Raw genomic sequence first — 25,303 nt, 5'->3', positions numbered from 1 at the left:
TATCATAGGCAAGTGTTCACAATTCCGAAAGAAGGAGGGCAGAGTATGAAACAAGGGTGTCAATTCAGAGTGTGAGAGTTCGCCTACCTAAGACATGTAATAAATATCAAGGGAATTTGCCCAAAAACCAGACCAGTAGATGCAGTGAAATGAGCCTCATGCCCCAAAGATAAGGATTCTCCAAGAGTGTTCTTAGAGCAAGCAGAATACTATTCCAGATGTATGGAAATCTTTGCAGCCAAATGTGTCTCTCTGTGAGATCTATTCAACAGGCATATCACATGTAAGTGATCAATGGAATAAAAGGAGCTATTCAGTCATATTAAAGGAAGTATTGTTGGAAGTATGGTGAACGGAGGATAGCACAAGGGCAAAGTGCTGGTCTTGTAAGCAAGTCCACGCAGGCCAACAGAGGTACAAATCCCAGTTCCGAACTTAGGTATGGTATTAGGTGTGTTATAAAAAAACAATAAATTCAATTGTTCAGGCACCCATCCTCGGTATGTTTGACCCAAAGGACTGAACGATTCCCACCCCTGACAAAAGTAATATGGGTACAGGGGTGTCCCTCAGGGAGGTACACAGTTTGGCCGTGGCACAATTGTTCACAGCCAAATTGACCCTGTTCAATTCGGCCACAAAGACAATTTTGGGCCAAACTTAAACCCCCCACCACCTCCAATACACTCCCGACCCAAACCCTACTTACCTTTTTGAGGTCCACTCATCTTCTGACCATGCAGCATCGGATCAGTCCCGTTCACACGGGTCGGATCTGACACCACAGGGTCAGTTTTTTCCCCCCATTACCCTGCCACCAAACCTCGGAAGCAGGGGACACTCTTGCTAGCCCCAAAGGCCACCACTACCAAACATGGGGAAAAGGGGGACACCCCTGCAACGACTGCTCTCCATGTTTGGTAGTGATTACACAAACTGATAGTTTACAATCGATCGAATGGTACTGGCCGAATTTGGCAAGATTTACCATACAATCAATTGTAAATGATCGGTTTGGGTACTTTCTCCCTCACCCATATACGCAATGGACAGGGATTGATTTTAGCATTTGAATCACACACGATATGGGGTGTGTAGAGAAACCATTCCACTGTGAAACAAGGGGCTCTTGAGTGATGCTGGATAGATGAACATTTTTTATTTTTTATGGGGGATGCCATTCACAATTAAAGTGACCATAAACCACTAATATAGATACAGCAAGTGAGCTTTAGGAGTATAATTTTACAGTGGCAAATACCCCATGCCCGTGGTGAAGGACTGATTATCATGCCTGCGGCTGGAGGAGCCAGGAAAAAAACCAGAAGATGAGCAATGATCAGCTATTGCACAAGTAGCAGCAGGGAATATTGTACATTTAGAAACATGGCAAAAAACAAGCAGGCTAGACACAAAATTACAGACCATCCAGAACCCTCTTGTAGAAGGATGGCCATCCCAGAAAGGATGGGTGAGAGATCAATTCAACCAAGTTCGGGATGAGTTGTTGATGGAAAATGGCATGATGTTCAGAGGTGAAAAGAAAGTACCCCACAAGGGAATAAGAGCATGTATCTTAGAAGTAGCTCACATTGGCCACTTGGGTGGGCGTATGACAAAAAGAAGAGCAAGGGACAGGTATTGGTGGCCCAAGGTGGATTCAGAGGTGGATTAATTAGTCAAGCATTGTTTCCCTTGCACTGAGAGTGAAACTATTTGGTAAAGTCCTTTTACAACAACTCGAGGACTGGGTAACAACATGGGGCAACATTTCGTACCTCCAGGCTGGGTTTCAAAAAGGAGTGAGCACTGTTGACCAGCATTTCCGTTTGTCAATCATCTTACTGAAGTACACCGTACTGAAAAGAATGTATGTCTATGCGGTGTTCATTGACCACCAGACCGCTTTTGACAGTGTCCCCAGGGCCCAGCTGTGGCAGGTCTTGCTGAAAAGGGGGGTGCCAGCTGGGTTGGTATCCTTGATTGCTCAGCTCTATTCTGATAATTCAGCAACTGGGAGCTGGGGTCCGGCAGGAGATTCCACCAGTCAATTTGCTGTTGATAGAGGCGTGACACAAAGTTGTGTCCTTGCCCCGCATATATCCTGTTTATACATCAATGAGATTATGTTGATGGTTACCTGGCCCTGTTCTTTGCTGATATCTATGTTCAGTTATATACCTCCAGTAAATCACAGTCAATTTTAGAGAAGAATAGTGGTGGCCTTAGGATGTTTTCTCCTCCCATGGTGTGCAAGCTATCTCACCTGCAATTAGTGTCTATACGACCCAGGTAGCATCAGCTGTATTGTACGGAGGTGAAACATGGGGCCATTGTAATGGTTATAATGTGGGTGTGGCTGAGAACACATTTTTTAAAAAACTACTTAGGCTGCCATGTAGTGCCCCATCTGTACCGATTTTAAAAGAGTGTGGTCTTGAACCGATAACTGACCATTCGGCCTGGAAATCATTGTTTTACTGGGTTCTATGGCCCTGGGAAAATACCAAGAAGATCTCTCTGACCTATTAAACGATACGGGAGGTCGTTCTGTACAATGGTCTATCCATGTAAAGCATCAATTGGGGGTGGTGGGTGTGGAAGCCCGCTGGGACAACCCACGAAGGATGCCGTTCGATGCAAAATGTGTAGTTAAGCGGCTTGCTAAATGGGGGAATCAGGAATGCCTATTGAGCTTGTGCTTGAAATTAAAATCAGGGCTGGATTACATTTCCTCAAAGCCCATTCAAGGCGGTAAAAGTTACTTAGATTCAATAACTCCCGCCTATGTGCAAGCATTATAAATCAAATTTAGGGTATGCACCCTTGCAGTTGTGACCTTCACCCGAGGATGGAGGAATGGTAACCCTGAAGTTTTCCAGGTTTGTGGTAAGGCCCCAGAGTGTGTTATACAATGTTTGCTTTTTTGTGAATTTTACAAGGACTTGAGGAGGCTTTACTTGGTTTCACTATTTAGGAACTCTTATGTAAGAACCACCTCTGAAGCAGTTGTTTTGTGCCGATGGACTATCATCTTAAATGATGTGTATTTTGCTGCTAAATGCATTTAGTAACGTAGGAATCTTTTAACTGTTTTATCTTTACAGTGTTATCTATTTGATTTTACAAGGTGCTTGTGTATCTAATATTACATTTTGCAGTGAATGGAGAGAGTGTGGGACTATCGCAGAAATGTTTAAATTTTGTGTATGCTGATGGCAAATTTGCTGAATAAAGCACTTTTGACTTTGAAAACAAGATTGAGGGGGAAACGGATGCCCCTTCTTTCCCACAAGAAGTTAGGAGCAAAGGTATATGGGTGAGTACTAATCTTGGAGGATGGTTTGAAATGGAGCCAACATCAGTTTAAGAGCCACAAAGCTGAACTAGAGAGAGAGAGAGAGAGAGAGAGAGAGAGAGACTGTTGTATCCAGTGACAATGACTACGCAAAATGTTCACCTCTGTTACCTAATTGTAACTACGCAACAGGAACTACAATCTTGAGGGAGAATGCAAATCATCAAGTGGTAAGCGGAAGACAAGTTGACAGGCATTGATACCTAGAGCCCCAACATCAAACAGCAGCCAACTACACAAGTCATACTCTGCAAGCAATGACTACGAGTCAGATGGAGTAAGTTGAACCTAAACAGACAACTGAAACTGCAACCAGCGTGGAAGTCATGCCATCGACCCGCTTGCACCAGGTACCAGCTAAGTTCAAAGACTTTGTAATGGTTTGGCTTGCCTATGGAGGTGAGGTGGGTGGCTCGGTCTCCGGCTCTGTTTCAGTGACCGCCATAAACATAGCTTAAAAGCTGTACAGAGCTTGGAGGTTATAGGGAGGACAGGTAGAGCAAGGGACACAGAGCAGCCCGTCTGCGAGTGGGCTATTTTAGGCAAAGGTGCTTGGAACTGGCTCGATGACTCGTATCACTTTATTTCGATAAAAGGTCCTGCCACCATTTTGAAATCGGGTAGAAGTGTAAAGGCGGCCTATCCATGTGCTGGCAAGCTGTGAGAGAACCTGGTACTGAGCAGGTGAGTTGTGTCCTCGGTGGGAAGGAGCAGGAACATGACAGAAATCCAACTCTTATGAGAAGGGATGTGCAGACATGTCAAACGCTATTTAAGAGGCTGAACAAATGATGTCTGTGCTCTGCAGCCAGGCTTTCTGCACACTTAGGGAGCATATGTTGGCCAGCATCAAACAACTGCTACAGGACAAAAGGTGAAATAAAATAACAAATTGTTCAGATTAAAAGGTAAGAATAATGCAACACACATGTAAACAAAATTGATTGTTCAGAGAAAACGCACCTGAAGAGATAGGAAATGGAACAATAAAATAACAAATGCACAAGTGCTGTTTTTATAGAAGAAATGTCTTTTACAAGCAGTGTTTTCCTATCCTGGATAGAAGGAGTGAAGATGTAGAAACAAAGCGCACATCCAGGGCCTGATTCAGAAAGTGTTTTTCAATGGGTGAATCACGTTGAAAAAACGCTTTGTGAATCAGGCTTCCATTTCTCAAATCCAGCCAAAAGATGATCCAAGTTCATGTTGGAAACCTAAACGCATTGTTCTTGGAATGCTATTGGTATCCACGTGTCATGTGTCACAATCATGACTGCAGCCTAATGGCAGTTTGGTTTACATGCACAGTCTCGGACATCCCAGCTGCATTTCTGACTTGAGGCTCCTGACTGCTGAGTGTCATAATCTGTGTGGGATTGATTATGGCTATTAGTGTTGTGGTGAAGGGCGGTGATGTCACTGACATTCTAGGTGGAATGTTGGTGTGGGGATGTCACTGGGACTCTAGGTGGAATGTTGGTGTAGGTTTGATTGAAGGTTCTACTGATGGCAGTTAGACCTAAGATACTGGACCAGATGGATGTCCCAGTGCTTCCTCTACTTACCAACTAAAAGAATAAAACCTACATGTAAACTACTTACCTTCTGGTGTTCCTGATTTGTGAAGGAGGCATAGTTTATGTCACTGGCGACGAGGATGGGTCTGCTGGGAAGGGGCAGTAGGTGAGGAGCGCTGCCTTCCAAGGTGACATCCATCCAGCAACAAGGAGCTGCAGGCCGGGCGGTGCAGTGGGGTCCAATACAGTGGTCCAGGTTGGGGACCCGGAAGGTCCAGAGTCCAGGCGGTGCCAGGGGAGGTGGCCCAGCGCCTGGAAGGTCCAGATTCCTGCTGGCGCCCGGGCTGAGGTGGCCCAGAGTCCAGGCGGTGCCAGGGGAGGTGACCCAGCACCTGGAAGGTCCAGATTCCAGCCGGCGCCCGGGCTGAGGTGGCCCAGTGCCTGGGGGGTCCAGAATCCAGGCGGCGCCCGGGTTGAACGGGCCCGGTGCATGGAGGGTCCAGGGTCCAGGTGGCGCCGGGACTAAATTGGATACGGATGGTGCTGCTGTGGAGGGGGCAGCTGAAGGACTGTGACATCGCCCTCCAGCGATGACATCCCGCCCGGTGCGTTGCTGACCGGATATTCGGTGGCGTCCGGTGTTGGTGGAGAAGAAGTGTCCCGTGACTGAAGTGGGGTATCCATTGCCCCTGATACGTGGAGAGTGAGCGGTGTCTGGTAGGGTTCGGTGCCCTTGGTCATGGTGGGCTGTCTTGGGTGACGCAGCTGGGGTGCGCAGGACTGGAGAGCGGATTGGGAGTTTCTCTCTATTTGGCCTGGAGTGGTCAGAGGCGGTTGAACTGGTGTTCCGCCAAGCCCGGTAAGGTTGTAGGGTCGTTGGTGGATCTGACACTGACGGCTTTTGGTTCCTGTGGTCACTAGGGGGAGCTGCTGTGAGCGACCGTAGGCAGGAAGACAGCGTTCGGTGCCTCCTTGGTCGTGTGCCCCTGCGTCCACCAGGGGGAGCTGCGGTGCGCGACGGCAGACAGGAAGACAGCGTTCGGTGCCTCCAAGATCGTGTGCCCCTGCATCCACCAGGGGGAGCTGCGGTGCGCGACCGTTGGCAGGAAGAGAGCCAGCGTGTTGCATGCAGTGAACTGCATTGTGGGCCTCTCACAGAGAAAAAAAAAAAAAAAAATGGGGAGTGCGCGGCTGCAGGGGAACAGCATCGTGGAGTGCATGGTGTAGTATATTGGAGATCTTTTCCCCAGGATATTAGATGACGTTATGGTGATGTCGGCAGGGGGTGGGCCGGCATCAGTGGGCGGAGGACGGGCGTTCCAGCGGGCTCATCTGGAACGCAAAGTTTTATTGGAACGCAAACTTGAAAGCCTTTCTGACGTTTATATGGAACGCAACGTTTTGCAAGAGTGTCAGGTGGACGCCGGTGTCGGGTGTTGCGCTATACTGGGAGGATCCAGGACTGAACATGGTAGTCATGGAGAAGTCTACTGGTCAGCACAGAGGGACAGCGAAGAGGATTTTTGGCGTTATACAGGAGGGTGCGTCAATATGAACAAGATGTTTTCTGGTTCTGAGGAAAAGCATGCGGACGCGGTATGGGTGGAGGACATTAGTTGCAAGTTCTCCAGGAGAGGGTCCCGGCGTCGAAGTGGTGGTGAAAGGTGCGGTGGTCCTGCAAGATTGTTGCGGGAGCTCAATCCTGACTTGTGGGATCTTTCAAGGTGGACGGCGTTGGTGGTTTAATGTGAGGTAGGTGTTGGGGGAGGCCGGTGTTGTATAATGTTGTTGTGTATATGTTGTGGCCTCGGGGTTAGTAAATGCATGGGTTGGTCCTGGGTAAATGTTAGTGGTTTAAGGCCGGTTATGTATGGTTGTTGTGTTTATGTGGTGGCCTATGTTCAGGACATTCCCCTGGGTTGCAGAACGGACTTTGGGTGGGGTCTGTGGGCAGTTATCATGTTGGGAATGATGCTCCACTAGCAGGATGGGTCTAAGCGGACGTGTGGTCGTGGGGATGGCGCAGGGACTTCAGCGCTATGCTAATTTAAGTGCTTGCATTTCAGGGACATGTGGGTGCGGGCTTGGCGCAAGGGACTTTTGTGCCACGTCTTGTGGGTTTTGTATTGTTGTGCTTTGCGTTTCATGGTCATTTGGGGTTGGCGCTTGGGGTCGGCGCAGGGGACTTTAGCGCCACTCCATAGGGGTTGTGCATTTCTGTGTTTTGCATTTCATGGACATGTTGGGGTCGGCGCAGGGACTTTGGCGCTGTTGATTGTTAGTGTAGGGTTTTATGTGTTGTCAGGTGATGTTATATGTGTGTCTGTAGGGGCATGTCCCCTGGTCATAATTTTGGGTGCTGTCTAGGTTTTTGGTTAAAGGGCAGTGAGGTGCTGTCCAATGTTTAAGGGGCAGTGAGGTGTTACCATGAAGGGGCAGTGAGGTAGGTGCTGCCTGGGAATTAAAAAGGGTGGTGAGAGGCTGCCTGGGTTAAAGGGGGCATTGATATGCTTACGTGCTGACTGAGGTCTAGTCAAGGGGCAGTTAGATGCTCCCGGTCTGGTCAAGGGGCAGTGAGATGCTGCCGTGTGGTGTGAAGGGGTAGTGAGGTGCTGCCTGGGGTTTTAGAGGTTTAGGAGGTGCCGATGTTTGCGGGAGTTGCATATATTCATTTTACAGAGTGCTTTTGGGGTGGCGTAGTGAGGTTACTATCTGTTTTTTTTCCACGTGTAAGAGGTAGTTAGGTGCTGTCTAGTTATTTTAGGGGTAGTGAGATGCTGTCTGGTTATCTTATGGGGCAGTGAGGTGCTACTTTCATGCAGTGGACTAGAGGCAGTGAGGTGCTGTCCAAGGGGTAGCTAGAGGTTGTCTGGTCATTTTAAGGGGTAGTTAGGTGCAGTCCGGTGGTGTCTAGTTTAGTGTTGCTCATGTTTTGAGTTAAGGGCAGTGAGGTGTGCCTTGGATCTGGTTGAGGGGTAGTTAGTGCTGTCTACATGCTGGGGGGCATAGCGATGCTGTTTGTTGTGTCAGGAGGTGTGGTGTGGTGAGGCAGTGGTAGGGGCAGTAAGGTGCTGTTGGTTGTTAGGTGGTGTAGCGAGGTGCTGTTGGTGATGTTAGGGCAGTGAGGTGCTGTCTAGGGTCCGGTTAGGGCTAGTTAGTGCTGCCCACATGCTGTACTTAAGGGGTATTGAGGTGCTTTTATGTGTTGGTTAAGGGGCAGTTAGGTGCTGTCGGATCATTCCAAGGGGCGGTTAGGTGCTTTTTGGTGGCTTCAAGGGGCAATGAGGAGCTGGTTGATCATTTTAAGGGGCAGTGTGGTGCTGCCTATGTTTTGGGTTAAAGGGCAGTTAGGTGCTGTCAGGTCATAGGTAAGATTTTTGGGGTTATAGGTAAGACCTTTGGGGCAGTTAGGTGTTGTCCATTCAGGACTAAAGGGCAGTGAGGTGCTGTCTAAGTAAGTTGGGGGATAGTGCTGTTCAGGTATTCAGTTAGGGGCAAGGATATTGCATTACATGGATATTTTGGGATTGGTGCAGGGACTTTAGCGCCACTCCATAGGGGTTGTGCATTTCTGTGTTTTGCATTTCATGGATATTTTGAGGTTGGCGCAGGGAATTGGGCGCCAAGGATTTGCATCTAGTGTTTTGCATTTCATGGATATTTTGGGGTTGGCGCAGGGACTTTGGCGTCATGACTTTATCTGTCATGATTTTCATGGGATTTAGATGTTGTCCTCTGCAGTTTTTGTTTGTTATTGTCTGTAGGGACATGTCACTTGGATAAGTGCATGATGTCTGTGTGGAGGATGTTGGTGATTTTTAAGGGGCAGTGAGGTGCTGCTGGTAGTATTTGTGGGGGCAGTGAGGTGTTTTTTTTGGCGGGCAGTTAGGGGCCGTCTGGCTCAATTTTAAGGGGCAGTGAGGTGCTGCTGGTAGTATTTTTGCGGGCAGTGAGGTGCTGTCTGGGTCATTCTTGGGGGCAGTGAGGTGCTGTCTAGTGGGCAGTGATGGGTTATCCGAGTGATTTTCTGGGGGCAGCGAGGTGCTGTCTAGCGGGTGGTTTGGTTTTGTCTGGGTTATCTAGGGGGACAGTGTGGGGCAGTGAGGTGCTGTCCGGTTGTTGTAGGGGCAGTTGGGAGCTGTCTGGTGTTGTTGGGACCGTCAGATGCAGTCTGGTTGTTTTAGGGGCAGTCAGGTGCTGTCTAGGGTGTAGGGTTAGTGAGGTGTTTTGGATGATGTTCATTTGCTGGTAGGTGGGGTAGCGAGGTGTTGTGGGTTGTTTTAGGGGCAGTGAGGTGCTGCCTGGGAGTAGAGGCGGCAGTGAGGTGCTGTCCATCAGGCAGTGTGGTGCTGTTTGGTTGTTTTTAGGGACAGTCAGGTGCTGTTGGTTGTCGGTTGGGCAGTGAGGTGCTGTTGTTGATTTAAGGTTTATTTAGGTGCTGTATAGGGCCTGGTTAGGAATAGTTAGTGTTGTTATGGCGGTACTAAGGGCTATGAGATGTTATCTTTGTCTGGGTAAGGGCAGTTAGGTGCTGTCTGGTCATTCAAGGGGCTGCCAGAGCCTGTTTCTAGGTTAAGGGGCAGCCAGATGATGTTGGTCATAAGTTTTATTTTTGGGTTTCCAGCTGTGTGTTGTCAAAATGTACAGATTATGGGTTAGAAGTGTGGGTGGTACAAGGGCTCAGCTGGGAGCTGTCCGGAGATGTTATGAGCATTTAGTGCGGAATATTTATTGGTGGTGTTCACCCATCCTCATGGTGGGTGATGTCACGGGGTTGTGATGTGTCAGTCCAAGGGAGGGAGACATATGTCATGACCTGTTCTGGGCCCGATTAAGGTTATTAGTATTGGGTTGGTTTAGAGAGGGACATAAATGTCATGATCTGTGTGGGATGGGTTATTGCTAGGTGTGTTGTATTGGTTGAAGAGAAGGACATATGTCATAATCTGTGTGGGATTGATTATGGCTATTAGTGTTGTGGTGAAGGGCGGTGATGTCACTGACATTCTAGGTGGAATGTTGGTGTGGGGATGTCACTGGGACTCTAGGTGGAATGTTGGTGTAGGTTTGATTGAAGGTTCTACTGATGGCAGTTAGACCTAAGATACTGGACCAGATGGATGTCCCAGTGCTTCCTCTACTTACCAACTAAAAGAATAAAACCTACATGTAAACTACTTACCTTCTGGTGTTCCTGATTTGTGAAGGAGGCTTAGTTTATGTCACTGAGCTCACAAAGTTTTGCTGCATGTTCTTGGTTCGGGTGGTGCTTGCTCTTGTTTCCATGGTGACAGGAGTATGGTCTTAGAGCTGGATGTGAATCCACTCTAAATGTTTACCATATTTTCTACTGCTCGAGGCTGGAGGGTTAGCATGCTGTGAAAACATCCTGGTGGATGCCCCATTCACTATAGGAAGCTGCATCCTGGAAGGAAGTTGTAACTCCACCTATTATTTACCGCCACGCGTACCGTTGTCTTTGTTGAAACTCCCTTTGTGACTTGTTGTCTTTACTGTGGTAGGTTCTGAAATCCTTTGCAACACAAGTCTCTCAGCTGGGGATCTTTCCCAATCAGTCACTGCCCATATCTCTGGGTACACCTCAGAGGTGGCTCACTGATGCCACTTGTTTGTTTGTTTGTTCATTGAATTTCGAATGCGCACCACACCCGGAGGTAACAGGGCGCAGCAATAAGAAGGTGCAAAGTTTACAAAGTTACATAGTGAGTATCAGTATGGCAAACAGGGTACCTACCACTGAAGGGTGGTTTATAACTGTACATCAGGATTGGAACCTGGACAGAGGAGTGGGTTGATGCCTCAGCCCCAACACTTGGATAAAACCAAGTTTAAATTAAGCTTGTCGCTCATGCAGACCATTCTAGCCATTTTGACAATTTAGCTGATGCAAGTGGTAGTGCTCTCATTATGAGGAGTCACACTCACTTAGGGTTGCCAAAATGCAGAGTTCTTTTTGGCCCAATCTGCTGCCAGGCTTGTGTTGATTTAGCTCCTGGACCTGGAGCTTGCTGGAAATTGCTGCTGCTGGAAAATGCACACTCAACAAATGGTCACTGAAGGGTAATACATTTATTTTTAACATCCTGAACCTTGTGCATTCTACAGAAGGTAGGAACAATTGATGACGATGTACACGAAATGGCTACTAGCCCCGTTCAGCGGCGTGGTTTCTAAGAATAAAAACAAGCAGTGTCCTCAAGAGAAGTGTTGACATCTGATGAGCTCTGCAAGGCTGTATCCCTGCAGTCCGAGCATGTGGTTGGCATGCTACAATTGCAAGCTATCAGACCACCTGCCTCAGGATTCTACTGCACTTTCCTGCCCAGATGCTGCCAATGCTGATAGGCAGTCTGCCAAGCCACCTATGTCTGGAACAAAAATACTTATCTGAATTTGGCAAGATCATGACCTGTTCTGTTATAAAAGGGAAACATTGTGACTGAAACATTTAACTCTGTCCCTTCCCTGCCCCACAAGCATGGAAACTTCATATATTCTTTTTTGATGATGAGTTTTAAGCTCCTCAACACTACGGTCTTACTCTTTGCCAGACCCGAGTCATGCAGGCCTGCTGTGGATTGTCACTGCGTTAGAGCAGGATGTGGTTCAATAAACGTGCCGACCCGTGCCTCGCTCAATGGGACGGCAGATGGCATCCGAGCACCATGACTGACAGGAGTGCTTTATTAAGCGGGCCAGAAGTTCCTCTCTCCAAGCACCCACACGCACAGTGGGCGGGAGTGATCCTGATCGGGCCCGTGGCCAGATACAACACTGGCGATGAGGCAGGATCAGCCCGGGCAGCAGAACACACCAGTGGAATTAAAAAAGAAAAAGATGAAGTGAGGACACAAGGAGCAACTAGATGCCGACCAAATCAACAGCCAATATCAGAATATGGTCAGCGTCTGAGCACCACCACCACACAGGAAAATATGCCATGTTCTGAAGTAGCACGACCAGTGGACCTCGCACTGGATCATTAATAGATAGTGGGTGTAGCTCCTCTCCACAACAGCATATCTAATGATGGCAGCCACGCCAGGCCCATCTACCCCTGCCAGGTAGGCACCCACTCTCAGTCCCAACCACCGGATACGCACACAGGGAGGTTTGGCTATGGCAATTGCCCCATTTGACCCATACTCTGAAAAATCATCACTTGGGTGCTGTGGATCTAGAAATTCGAAATGGCTATGGACTGCAGGGATGTTGCCATGCCCAGAAAAGTGCGGTTCCACCTGCTGTTGAATGCTGGAGATGACACACTGCACATCTTCAACTCATTGCCGTGTGTTGCGGATGATGACGGATATAATGAAGCAAAAGACACTCTCACCAACCATTTCATTCTCCAACTCAACCCGGATTATGAAGTATTAAACTTCTGCATGACAGTACAGTGCGAATCGGAGACGCTTGACGCATACCACACATGACTGCGTCAGCTAGCCCCGTCGTGTGAGTTTGAAGACATCGACCAGGAGATCAGATGGCAGATTATTAATGACATGCACTCTGAGAAGTTGCGCAGAATCATATTGAGTGAGAAAGGCATCCCTCTAACCTGCATATTAGAATATGGCTGCCAAAGAGAGCTCTCGAAGCCAGAGCTGCCCACATGAGCACAAACCTGCAGAAGGTACAGCTAACACTGACGCCCACGATTGCGTCGATCACCAACCAGCCACAACCGAGAGGGGATGACAAGGAAACTAACCAGGCCACATGGTGGCACCCCAAAATTCCAGAGCCCAGCAACTGTGGATATTGTGGTGGACAGCAACATGCCAGGCGCAACTGCTAGGCACAGGTCACCAAGTGCAGCACATGTGGCCACCTCAACCACTATGCAAAAGTATGCAGCTCATTGGGTACCCCAGCAAGGCAACGACCACCAGCCATGAGGACAACACCGAAGAAGAAGAAACGGGCAAAAGCACACAGGTTGAGGCAGAGAAAGACTCTTCATCGGCAGAATCGGACGACGAAGACGACCGAACAATGGCAGCAATCGCAGCCCAACAACAGGGGAAGAAGAAGGGAAAGCACCATCTAATATCCACACTGGAGCAAGGGGAGAAACAAGCAAAGAAAAAGAAAAGACCCCGATGCACCATACAAGTAGGTGTGCAAGATGTCACGATGACCATCGGCACCGGGGCATCAGTGAACGTGATGTCCCTTGAAACGCTTTGAGAGATAGAACTTCAGTCATGAATGATGAACACTAGCACATAGCGGTATGTGTATGGCGGCAGGAAACTCTTACCAGTGGTGTTGCAGTTTCGCACTGTGGTCAGCAGGAGAGGTGAACCGAAAATACAATTCAAGATGTATGTCGTGAATACTGGCATCAAGTGCCTGCTCAGTTGGAGCTCAGCGGATAATCCAATTTATCCGCAACATCAAAGACAGCGATGAAATACGGGACCTATTAACAAAGCACTGCAGGGGATTGGGTGTCTAAGAGACCAAGTAGTCAAGCTACACATTGAAAATACCATACAACCATAGGGGGTGTGACATGGGAGAACAGCTGTCCACGTGAGGGACCTGGTCGCACAAGACCTGCGCAAGCTGGAAAGAGGCAATTATTAAATAAGTGACGGGCTCAGACCCTGGGTCTCCCTGATGGTGGTGACAAAGAAACCCGACCAACTGGCGAAAATCTGAATATGCATTGACATGCACCTCCCAAAGGCTGCGATCATCTGGAGGAGACACATCACCCCAACTTTGGATGAGATCATTGCAGACCTCACAGGGTCCAAAATATTCTCAAATATTGACTTAAATGCGGGATACCACCAGCTCAAACTACATAAGGACTTCAGATACATCACAACGTTCTTGACGCATTTGGGACTGAGAAGGTACAAGTGGTTAAACTTTGGTATCTCTTCCGCAGCAGAGGTTTTCCAGCACACCATACAGACAATCTTTGAAGACCTCACAGAAGTGGGCCTGTGGGCTAGCAATTCCTCAGACCTGGCGGACCGGCAGCATGGCCAACACCACCTGAGCACGGTGCCAAGGCCACCAGGGAAGCTAAATGCCCATTGGCCTCATCATGAGTTGGGTGTTATCCTGGCTCTAATTGCGCCCGGGATACTGCCTAAAGCAATTAGCGTTACCACAACTCGGTTCGGTGCAACTTCAGAGACCTTTGTGTCATGTCCATAGATACTCTACTGCAGACAGACTCTGTCGTGTCCACGCAATTAGTGGCTGACTATTCGGCATTTTATTTAGGATTCCCTGATGAAGACGTGGATTAAATTATTCCCACATGTCAAAACCGGTCATAAACCGGTTGGAAACTGAAGATTGTTGGAGACGAGATCAAATGAAAAAAATGGTTTCTCAAAATTATTATCTAGATCCACTCCAACATTAGATGACATGTTCTTAAACTAAATTGTTGCTATATTATGAAATGTGTTTCAAACTCCTTTCATGTTGTCATCTAAATGCCATTTTACATATAAACTAAATCTTTGTGTATGTATTTTTGTATGTGTATGTGCGTATGAGAATGTTTGTTGATGAATGATTGAATTGCTCACTGCAGAAATGAATTTGGTCATCTGCTCTGTTTAAAAATATTTTGTTCTTCCTGCAACTTAAATGTGATTTAGAGTGTGGATTCATAAATGATTGATTCATTTTTGTAAATGTTTGTATCAAGTCAAATAAATATTTTGATGCACAAATTCTGAATAGAGTCCTGTGGATGCTTTTTCAGTTTCCTCTGGTATGGTAATACCCTGGTCCGAAGCATAGGGTCCCCCTGCGTTTTTCAGCATAGTACCATTTTAGCAAAACAAACCGGTTTATGAAGTGAACCCTCCAATGCAGTATGTGATTCTTTGTTGAAGGGATATTTTATCTTGATTGTATCCTACTTAAATGTAATGAAAATCGAAGTTATAATTGGAAGTGTGGAAACCTGGAAAGAAACCCAATTAAATCATATTCAGAGTTGCCTCATGAAACAGTAAACATTGGGGTGGAAATGTGGAAAGTTAAGCTTAGTTTCCTTCCGCCTTTAGTGCCATTGGTGGGGAATAGCATAGAAAAAGGCATGAACAATGTGGGAGTAGTACCCTAAGAATCTATGGTCTTAAATCCTTTTGTGGTGAGGGATTAAAGGAGATAATCTTTGCATCCTCTCTCACAGCAGAAGTCATAGGAGGGAATCTCTAAGGCAGGCTCAGCGGCTTAAATCTGCAGGATGGCGAGATTGAGTGCCATGTGATGTTGACGAACATTGTTTTAACAAAAACATTTTTGCCAGCACCTAAATACCGAAATAATACTGAATTTTAAAATGTTATTTATTTGGGGGGCCTCCCTCCCAAGTCCCCCATTTTGCAATGATTATAACACCACCTCAACCCACTCCCCACCCTCTTTTATCCCTTTCCCCCACTCCCATATGTATATTTAATACAAATTAAGTATTTTTTTGGTATTTAAGTTCAGGTAAAAATGTTATCCGCTAGTTTATTTTTGGTAACATCACTGGATACCCATGTAGTTCCATGCGATGTTAACAAAAAGTGTTTTAACTAAAACATTTTTTTTACCGACACCTCAATACAGATTTGTCCCCTAATTGAACTCATTGGAACCCATGGACTATCCGCCAAAAATTAGACAGATGATACCCAACTCATCTTCAATATCACCTCAAAATAACCTCAACCCTAGACCCAAACAACACCCTCAACAAATGCCTCACGGACATGGATATACACCTGGATGACAATGAACAATCTCAAACTAAACCGGACCAAAACACAAATAATGATCTCCCCTACACCCCCCACTGGATAACGCAACAGACACACAACTGAACTGGCCAACAGGTATGGGAACCAACTGGAAACATCTGCCATGATACAAAACCATGATACAAAACCTGGGAATACTCATGGACAATGGACTCTCACTAGAACCAAAAGTCAATGCAATAGCTAAGAAATGTTTCTACCTTCTACAGCTAATTAGAGGAATCCTACCATATCTCTCCTTCCCACATAGAACCCTTGTGATCATAACCTTAGTATTATCAAGAATTGACGATGCGAACAGCCTCTCCCTTGGAATGCCAGAGTGTCTCACTAAAAAACCCACTGCATCGAAAAAACTGCAGCAAGAATACTGCTGAGAATAAATAGAAGAGACCACATCACACCAGCCCTGAGAAGCCTACACTGGGTACCAGTAAAAAAATGTATTAACTTCAAAGCCCTCTGCATCACTCACAGATCACTACATGGAGAAGGTGTTGAATTCCTTCAAGCCAAAATCAACCGCTAGCACCCAGGAAGAAACCAAAGATCAAGTGACAACCTCCAAATCAATATAAAACACTTTGAAAAAAGGAAGTTCGTAGGAACCTCAGGTCTCCAATCTAATAGCCGATCTATGGAACTCAATCCCGAAGGAAAAAAGAACAATAAAAGATCACTTTACCGTCAGAAAACGACTGAAAACCTGGCTATTCAACACACAAGACTAGCATAAAAACAGGCACATCCCACAACTATCACTGCCAAGCCAAGACAATCAAGGGACAGTATGGATCCTGGAACCAACAATAAAACAACCACACTGTACTAACCGGTGTCCAGTCAAAGGTTCGACACCAAAAGGATTGAATGCAATAGGGTTGAGGCAATAGGACCGAAAACCAAAGGGTCGAATTTAAAAAAAAAAAAAAATTGTTTTTGTTTTCGTACACTAAAAAAAGTGTTTTTTACACCAAAAACTGCGGTTTGGGGGGGGACCCCCCCAAAAAAAATGTGACCCTTTGGTTTTCGGTGATTTTGATTCGACCCTTTGGTCATTCAATCCTTTTCATTCGAACCTTTGACCTATAATCGTACTAACCACTAACCACCCTGCTCCTCGCTCCTCTCCGGCATACCCCACACATACCTAACATGATGCAACGGGCCAGCCGTACCACACACAAAACACACAACCCATACTTCCAACAAAACAATAAACTGTCCCAATCAAACAACCGAGACACTGGACGTTGCCCCTCCGGACACCATGAACAATTCATACACACTCAGAAAGCCGACACACATATGCCAGTTTCTCCTGGTTCTGCAAGCACCAACAGAAGAGCACAACCTCTATACTATCCCTCTTCCCTCACTAACCTACCCAACCCACTTTCTTACAGAGCAACATAAGCACCTGGAGACCATGCAAATGGTAGCGGTGCGCGGTATAAATCAGCTTAACATAACATAAGGTAACGGTTATCTCACATGTCATCTGATGTACTGCCCTGTGTTTCAAAGACCTGCTATTGTCAGTTACTCCTTCCAGTGCTTTCAACTTCTTTCTCAGAATGTTCTAGATTCTGACAAAGACACTGCAGTATGTGCACAGTTCCTCGATGTAATAATTATCTCTTGCAACCTATCATGCAAATTAAAGGTAACATGCCGATGTTGTAATCTCCTCGCTAATTTGAGGATTCAGGGTAGACTGGACGGATCATTTCTTTATCCATGTCATCCTCTTGTGTCTGCATAATTTCACATTGTCCAACAATAAACGCGTGTGTATAAAACAATAAAAGTACATCATGGATCAGCAATCTCTAGATACATCCCCCCAGAAGCTAATCCACTTGAGCAAAAGGGGAATGCTAATAATTTTGTGATATTTTTAATTCTGATCTTAAAACAGCATTTGGACACATTGCTCCTATAAACAACAAAAAATAAAACCTCGCATTCCCTGGTTTTCTCATTAATTGAATATCAAAAAAGAGCAATTTAGAAACCAGAGAGAGAGAGTACTGGTATATAACAGGTTGCGGTTTATTATTTCAACAATTGTGTGACACTTGTAGAGTCTGACCTTCAGCCGTTACATGAGCAAATCCTGTAGTTTATTCTAAGCAAATTAATTTAGCTTTGTATAAAATATGGTCTTTGTGTCAATCAGTGAAAAATTGTGCTAATCTCACATTTCTGACTGCTATTCAGCCTACTCAGGAAGCAATGCCAAACTGATTAATAATCATGTTTCTCTTTTCATTCCCAGAATTGTCTTTTCAAAATTCACATTGGGTCTCTAAAACCTAACCATTTTAACGCGATTATATTTTTCCAGCCAAGTTCATTAGAGTGGCAGTAATGTGGCAAAATGGCGGACCGTCCTGAATGTTTTCTTGCTTGATAGCGGGGCTTACCTCACTCTCTGAAGCATGTCATTATGTCTCCATTTTGGAAAAACCTGAAATTGGTAATACCATCTAAAACAACCTCGGTGCAATAATGAATCTTCTCTTCTGTTCCAAGTGGATTGAAAGGTGGTGGATGTAAAGCTGTGTGCCCATATTAAAAAAAAAAACAAATGAATGGGATTTTAATACTCTTGCTTTCATTCCAGGCACAGCTCCGAGACAGCTTCTATGCAGGTCATCGATGATGTGATTCGGATGCCTGGTGATTGATGTTATTAGAACTCACAGTGGCTTCAATACACAAGGAGCACATGTGGATTCCTTCTATATATTTTGTCTGCTCCTATGGCCATTATGTCCCAATCAGTCCCTCCAGGTTATCCCCTTTGAGTGTCGGGGGGCTGCCGGGTTCTATTATCTGTGCAGTGCTGTTTAACCTCTATATGGATGCAATGGAAGATCGGATTGCTGACTGTACCGTCTCAGTATAGAAATATGCTGATGATACTTAGCTATATCTCACTGTGTCTTCACTGAACACATCCTCCCAGTGGTGTGTCCAGGGAGTGGCCCCGGGTGGCACGTGCTACCCCTGGAATCTGATTGGCCACCCCAGGTGCCACCTCATTATCCTAAACTATGAACATTATGTGTGTGTGTGTGTGGGCTAGTACTTCATGCCACCAATGTATAAGTCAGTGCCACTCTTGGGCCACCCCAGTCAAAAGAGTCTGGACATGCCACTGCACCCTCCACTTGGGAAATTGTTTATCAACCATTGAATAATGTATGGCTGAAACCAGCCAGAAATTAAATTCAGCTAAAACAAAGTTTATTTAATGTGGGCCGAAATAATACAATGCAGCTAGCACAGTGTGTTGCTCATTTCTCTTCTTGCTCTTTCTTTTCAAGGCTTTACTCCTTCCATACCCTGTTCTGCTAAATTGCTGGGCGTTTTACTGGATTCTAAACTTTACTTTCAATCTCATGCCCATACCATCGCCTAATCGTCCCAATATCAATTTTGCATGCTATGAATATTAAAATCTCTACTTCCCACCAAATAGTTTCAATCAACATTGGTCTTTTCGCATATTGATGGCTGCAATGCTCTTATGATTCATAACGAAACTCTGCATTCTGCATTTCACTCTGCTGCCCAATTGGTTTATAGGAAAAGTACATTTGACAGCATCAGAGCATCTCTACTGTGTGGACTGCTTCCCATTGGTTGCCTCTTTCTTCGAGAATTTATTTCGAGCTGGAATGCTTGATCTGCAAACGGAAGGGGTTTGGCCACCGAAGCTAACATGCAGACAAACTTCACCTTCTGGGGTAAATCCCGGATTTCACAAAGTTGTGATAAGTTGCTCTATTGATCTCAACGGTTACTAAATATCATTCCTAGGAGCAAGGCTTTTCTCTTAATATTTCTTTCAAACGGACCCCCTCTTCACTGGTAGTTAGTCACCAGTAAAAGGCAATTTTGTTTTCTTAACTTGTTTGCGTTCTCTTATTGTTATATTCTGTAGTATGTATTGGCTAGACTAATACTGACCTCTGCATTTCCCTCATTGTACAGGGCTTGCTTGGTGAGCCCCTATCCAAGGTACGCACTTTAGCTAAACATTAGTTATGAATACAGAATGATGACCTGTGATCAAGGGTTTTCAACCCCCAGATTTACTGGGGGTAGGGCAGAGGAAAAATGTTAGCCCTTAACTCAAGTGATGTAACTGAAAGTGTCCGCAAAGGGAGTGACTTCGCCCTACGTGGCATCACAGGCATGTGCCTGTGGGTGACACACTCATGTGTCAATGACACTCTATTGTCCCTATTCTGAATTACATGTGACATGTGCCAACCCACTTTTGTCCCACCAATCCTTAAGAGGTACAACCACTAATTACATAATTTGAATATGAATTGTACCTTACCTCTGTTGGCTGATCAACCTTCTACAAAGATGAACATGCAAGTGGCAAGTCGAATGTGTATCGGGCATGACGTGGGGAAACATTTCATCCTTCTAAGGCTGATATAATGAGTACCATTGGGTTTATCCATGCATCATACCTTAATATAAAAGTCACCTACTATTAGTAATTGTTTCATACAGGCATCCACCTTCTTGTTATGTATCAAAAGAAGTTGGTTGCATTCCCATAAAAACGAAAAAATTGAAATCAACTTATTATTTGAGAAACTTGTACACCGTCTGAAATTGCATACACATGTATGTTAAATCTCTTTTAAATTTCGCTTTGAGATGATCATGAATCCATTTCATTTCTAGAGACCCAAACCTGCCTCAATAAATGAAATCCCTAAGAAAGCCAAGAGCCTGGAAATAAAGTGAAAACATGAATTGTCGGCCGGTGGGATGAGCATATCTCATGATAGCTCTGAGGCCCCAAAAGGGCCGCATTTCTTTTTTCCGGGGTACATTGGGGCACACTGTAGCCCCCACAGAGTTGTACCAGTGCCCGTGAGGCTCTTTTGGCTATTTATTGTAGCATTTATGCTGCGCATATCACATTTCCGATACTTGTTTAAAAATAGGACGCACTTTTAACATTTGCAAATGTTTTACCTGTTACCAGAAGCGTGCACATCTTCTCTATTTGCTCGGCTGTTGCAAGATGATGAATCCTACAAAGGAATCTTATGCCATTGTCTGTGTTAATCGTCGGTGCAAAGATCAACACACTGAGGATGCTGGAGGTTTCATCATCAAACTTGTTCACACTGGTAGTGTGGAAATACTTATCAGTTAAATACTCAGGCTCATCGCTGTCCAAGTTATATTCTAATAATTTTTCCTCGTGGTCGCTGGTGTCCCTTTTCACCCATGTGATTATCAGTGGCCGGGGTTTGAATCCATTAATTGGACACGTCAAGGTGAGACTCTCAAGATGAAGAACCTTGAGAGGCACCACAATGTCCGACACTTTTGGAGGAACTGTAAAGAAGAATTAAAATAAAATCAGCATCATTTTTCAAGGAGAAAGACATTGCTAAATTGCTGCAGGTTAGGTTTGGCATTCAATTGACTAGAATTGGGGCTGAACCACAAATAAGTCAATCTAACTTACCCCTCACTTAAATGTGATTGTGCAGGTAGGGTAGTAGTAACATCATGCACCGCCTCCCATCCCACCCCCCAAGGAAGAGCGGAAATATGAAATAAGAAAGCTCATTCAGTAAAGGATTTTAGGCCTTTTGTTGTTTTAGAAGTTGCTGTTATTTTGTAGATTTTGAACACAAGTAAGGAACTAGTTTTGCTGCACCACAAGGAACCTTAGGTTGCTGAATACACAGACGATTTAGGAAACAATGGACCATGTATAGTTGAACAGAGTATATATTTGAACATTAATGTTGTAGTAACACTGAGCAAGGGTATTGCCATTTTGAGACCAGGCCCCCCATTCAAAGCTGCACAATTTATTTGTTTTATCACAAGCTTTCCTTTTTACTCCTGTTTGGAAAACACCAGACAGCCAAGGTCAGGGAAGAAGGGAGGATAGGATGGTGTCAGCTGAGGTTGTGAGAATTGGCTGTTTCCAGGCCTCGAAACTAGATATGCAACAACTATTTTCATTCCAGACGATAACTACATGAACACACAAAGCTTTGATTGTCAGGTGCACAAGGATTCATGTAGTAATATTTCCAAAGATACAAAGTTAAAATGCGTACACAGCACCCAAAACAACAAGCTAGTGTCATCGCACTGGTGTTAGTATGTACTGGCGAGACCAATAAATACGAGAAATTATTTTCTGCACAGAGGACTCTCACCATGTTTTTTTCTAAACAAGCTACTCATCTCATGACCTAATTAGAAGACTGTGCACCAGCGTTGGCAACATGTATCGAGACGAGAGTTGCAAAATGAGTTATTGAAAGTCAGGAAATGGTCTGGGATCATTGGGGCCAAAGCATAGGAAGTGAGATAGGAGCATTTGTTCTCTCTTGAAGCCAAGGTTTGATCTCTGTTCACATCAATTGCTAATTGGGTTGTCTCAGAGGCAACATCCAAGGTCAGCCTAAGAAGTGCCAACTAATGGTAGAAAGAATTTTTTATCACTGTCAGCATCTGACCTGCCAACCAAGGAAATAGTGAGTTAATGACGTTCATGGTGATGACTTTAAGATAATGGGTTGGACTTGGGTGGTTCTGGTGATAGTGGATTAGCCAATGGAAGATTTCAATGTACGTGGTTCTATACAGTCCTGATTAAAGTAGCCAATTACTATGTTAGAATTTTACTAAATGTTATTTTTTGTAATTATGTTAATCCCTTGGTTTTCCGCTTTATAACCCATTGCCCGATATGAGCTAGTTGAGTTTTACTTGTTTGCTGCTGGCTGTTACTTTTGCAAAATAAAGTAATTAAAGCAGCTTTTTCTTTGTACCTGGTGCACTCCCTTTTTCATGTCATTGGATTGATTTTGGTGCCATTTATACATAAACATGGTGCAGGGTAAATGATCCACAAAGTAGGTACTGTGGGTAACGTTATCTTTAATTACTAAGCCAGGAGTAATTCAGAGTAAGTTGTTTGTGAATCAAATGGCCCTCTCCAGCTTTAGGCCAGGGATAAATCAAAGTAGTTAATCCGCCTCTAATGGTGCATCAGGTGCCATATCACTATTGCTCTGGAAATGTTCAAGGATCACTCGGAGCAAAGAAGCTGACTCTGCTCCTTGAGGAACCTAACTTTAGTTATAACTGTCCTGCAGCGACTAAAAGTCACAAAAGAGTTCCTAAATGCCACTGCGGCTCTTTGCATGTATGGACAAGTAACTCATCATAATTCAGAATAATAATGTGGATACTGATAAAACCTAAGGCAAGTAGCACCAATTTGAATATTCATCTGTTACCTGCTCATGCACTTTAGGTATTGGGTGGCTTCCCTGTTTTGTGGCATTCGTACTAACTTAAACACAAAACAAAACAGTGTCCTGACAGGTTCACTAGACATACATTTAAATTCTATTTATAGTAGTCTCCTCAATGCCAAGAGTATGCACAAACTATCTGAAATAGTTCCTAGGTATGATTTTTATAACTTTATGTGTCCACCTAAGTCTTTATTGGGATAAGTCTTTCAAATCCACCATATCCAACTTCTGTTTAAGAATTAATACAAAAGTAGCTTTTTTATTATTTTTTGTTATTATTGCTCACAAGCGAGGTCTATAAGTTACCAAGCACAATTGACTAAAAGTAAATTCCAGAGCAAGCACAATCTGTACACAAATCGAACATATTAATGTACACAATTTTTCATATAAAACAAAATACAATTATTTATACGCATTTGAAAAGAGCATATAAAAAACAAAAATACAATTATTTATACACATTTGAAAAGAACATATGAAAAAAAGGGAAACTTTTTCTCTAAACAATCAACACAATGTGAATGTTGGAAATGAAAGGCCCCCTCTCGATGTTCGAAGCCATATGTAGCTGAATCTTACATTTTCAGTTCAGTTGGGGGCATTTCCAATTTGCTAGCTAAGCTCAAAGTCTACTAGCTGAACTCGGGGTCTACGTGTGACACCAGGATGGATCTAAAGGGTGTCGTACTCGTACAAGTATGAATCCAAAAGTACAAGTAATCTACGTTTCGGCGGAGTAGGCAATCCCACCTTCCTCAGGACCAGTAGAAGTCATGACCCCTGAGGAACAGAAAAAATAATAACAGGGAAAAAAAGAGAGAGAAAAGACATACTCCCACTTAGAATCTCGGACTCGCAATTTAAATACCACAAAATAATGTGAATCCCGTGACTCTATGGGCAAGCAACTACAAGTCCCACAAGGCATTGGGCTCATAAAGCTGTGAAGGTAGAGAGATGAAAAAGAAACCAATCCCTCAGTTGCCTTTTGTGCAGAAACCAGGTTAAAATGAATAAAACCAATGTAAAACCATTAGTGATGTGTCATAAACCTAACACATTAACATAGCATGCAGAGAGCCTGACCACTAGGCCACGAAGTGTGGTTAATCAAAGCCATGAGTTACAGCCAGACAGCAGTAGGGTGCAAGGCTGATTTCCTTAGTACAGCGCCCTATGTGTGTCTGTGCTGATGAGAAGTATCACACCAAGAAGTGTTAAGTGCCAGGTGTATGCACTCACATGTCTGGGGCTCAAGATCGAATTAGCCACTTATTGTACAGTCAGTAGAGTGTATAACACGACCATCTGTCACCTCTATCCACAGGCGTTTCTAAGTCAAAAGCAGAATCAAAAAGTAGAATCAATATATACAGGTCGACATTAGCATAGTAGTAAAAGAATAAATAAGATGCAACAGTGCAGCATTAGGTCATTGGCTGTACCTTTAAATAGCAGAAACGACTTTGCAGCCGTCACTTAGCATCTTTAAGCGTGCAAAACACTGGGGTGCCATTAGGAAGCCATGCGTAGTTCGGACTCGCGGAGGTGCCCAGGATGGACTGCAACCTTCCGAAGTTGTGTAAGTCAATCTACAAAAGGTGGCGTGGTCATGAGCGTGTCCGTATTAGAACATAAACAATACTAAGGCTGGGGCATATGTAACCTGCATTTAATACCTGTGTGCTGGAGCCTCAGTATGCAGGTTGTTGCTCTCTCACAGGACTACGGACGACTGTGAGTCGGCGAGTCATGCGAGCGTAGTCATGGAAACCTCCTGCCATTCGAGACCCGGCAGGGGAACCCCTTGCCTCGCAACAGCGCCATGGGAGCTGTGTGGTGGGAGGTGGAACAGTACTAACTTGCCATTCAGGGTGGAGGTAGCCCTGACACAATGATATACATACTGCCACCATAATGCTCACTGACCATCGGTGATGAGTTAGATTTTCACTACAGTTTGGGCCTGCATCTAATATACCTAAGCTTAAGACAAGGGTCCCCATAATTTAAGTGAGCTATATTTATTGATTTGGGGAGAAGTGTTTAGTTTGTTCCAATGGCTAAGTGAAATCTGAGCTTTTATAGGCTATCTTCATTTCACTGTGTGCTTCTTTTCTCATGTAAAGCTTTTCTGTTCAGAACGCTATCCCTGTTGCACCAATACACTTACAAAAATACAAAATGCAGAAATAACTATTATCCAACAAAGTAGTCCCCTTGTTACTGACTATAACAGGATGAAAGGCAGAAAGGACCCTGCCAGAA

The 25,303-nt window shown here is 44.8% G+C and overlaps 1 protein-coding gene across 1 annotated transcript in view; it reads right to left on the bottom strand.

The window, feature by feature from the left end:
* The window catches only part of NCR3LG1 (natural killer cell cytotoxicity receptor 3 ligand 1), a 722,742-nt gene that overhangs the window by 318,293 nt on the left and 379,146 nt on the right, over positions 1-25,303 (bottom strand). The window contains exon 6 of the mRNA XM_069623776.1: positions 20,712-21,080. Within this exon, the coding sequence (XP_069479877.1) occupies positions 20,712-21,080 (369 nt within the window). The remainder of the gene's footprint in view (positions 1-20,711; positions 21,081-25,303) is intronic.

Source organism: Ambystoma mexicanum, chromosome 11 (genome assembly GCF_040938575.1).
Source record: "Ambystoma mexicanum isolate Mex_15411 chromosome 11, UKY_AmexF1_1, whole genome shotgun sequence".
In the NCBI taxonomy this organism is placed as follows: domain Eukaryota; kingdom Metazoa; phylum Chordata; class Amphibia; order Caudata; family Ambystomatidae; genus Ambystoma; species Ambystoma mexicanum.
This window is presented reverse-complemented; position numbering and strand designations above follow the sequence as displayed.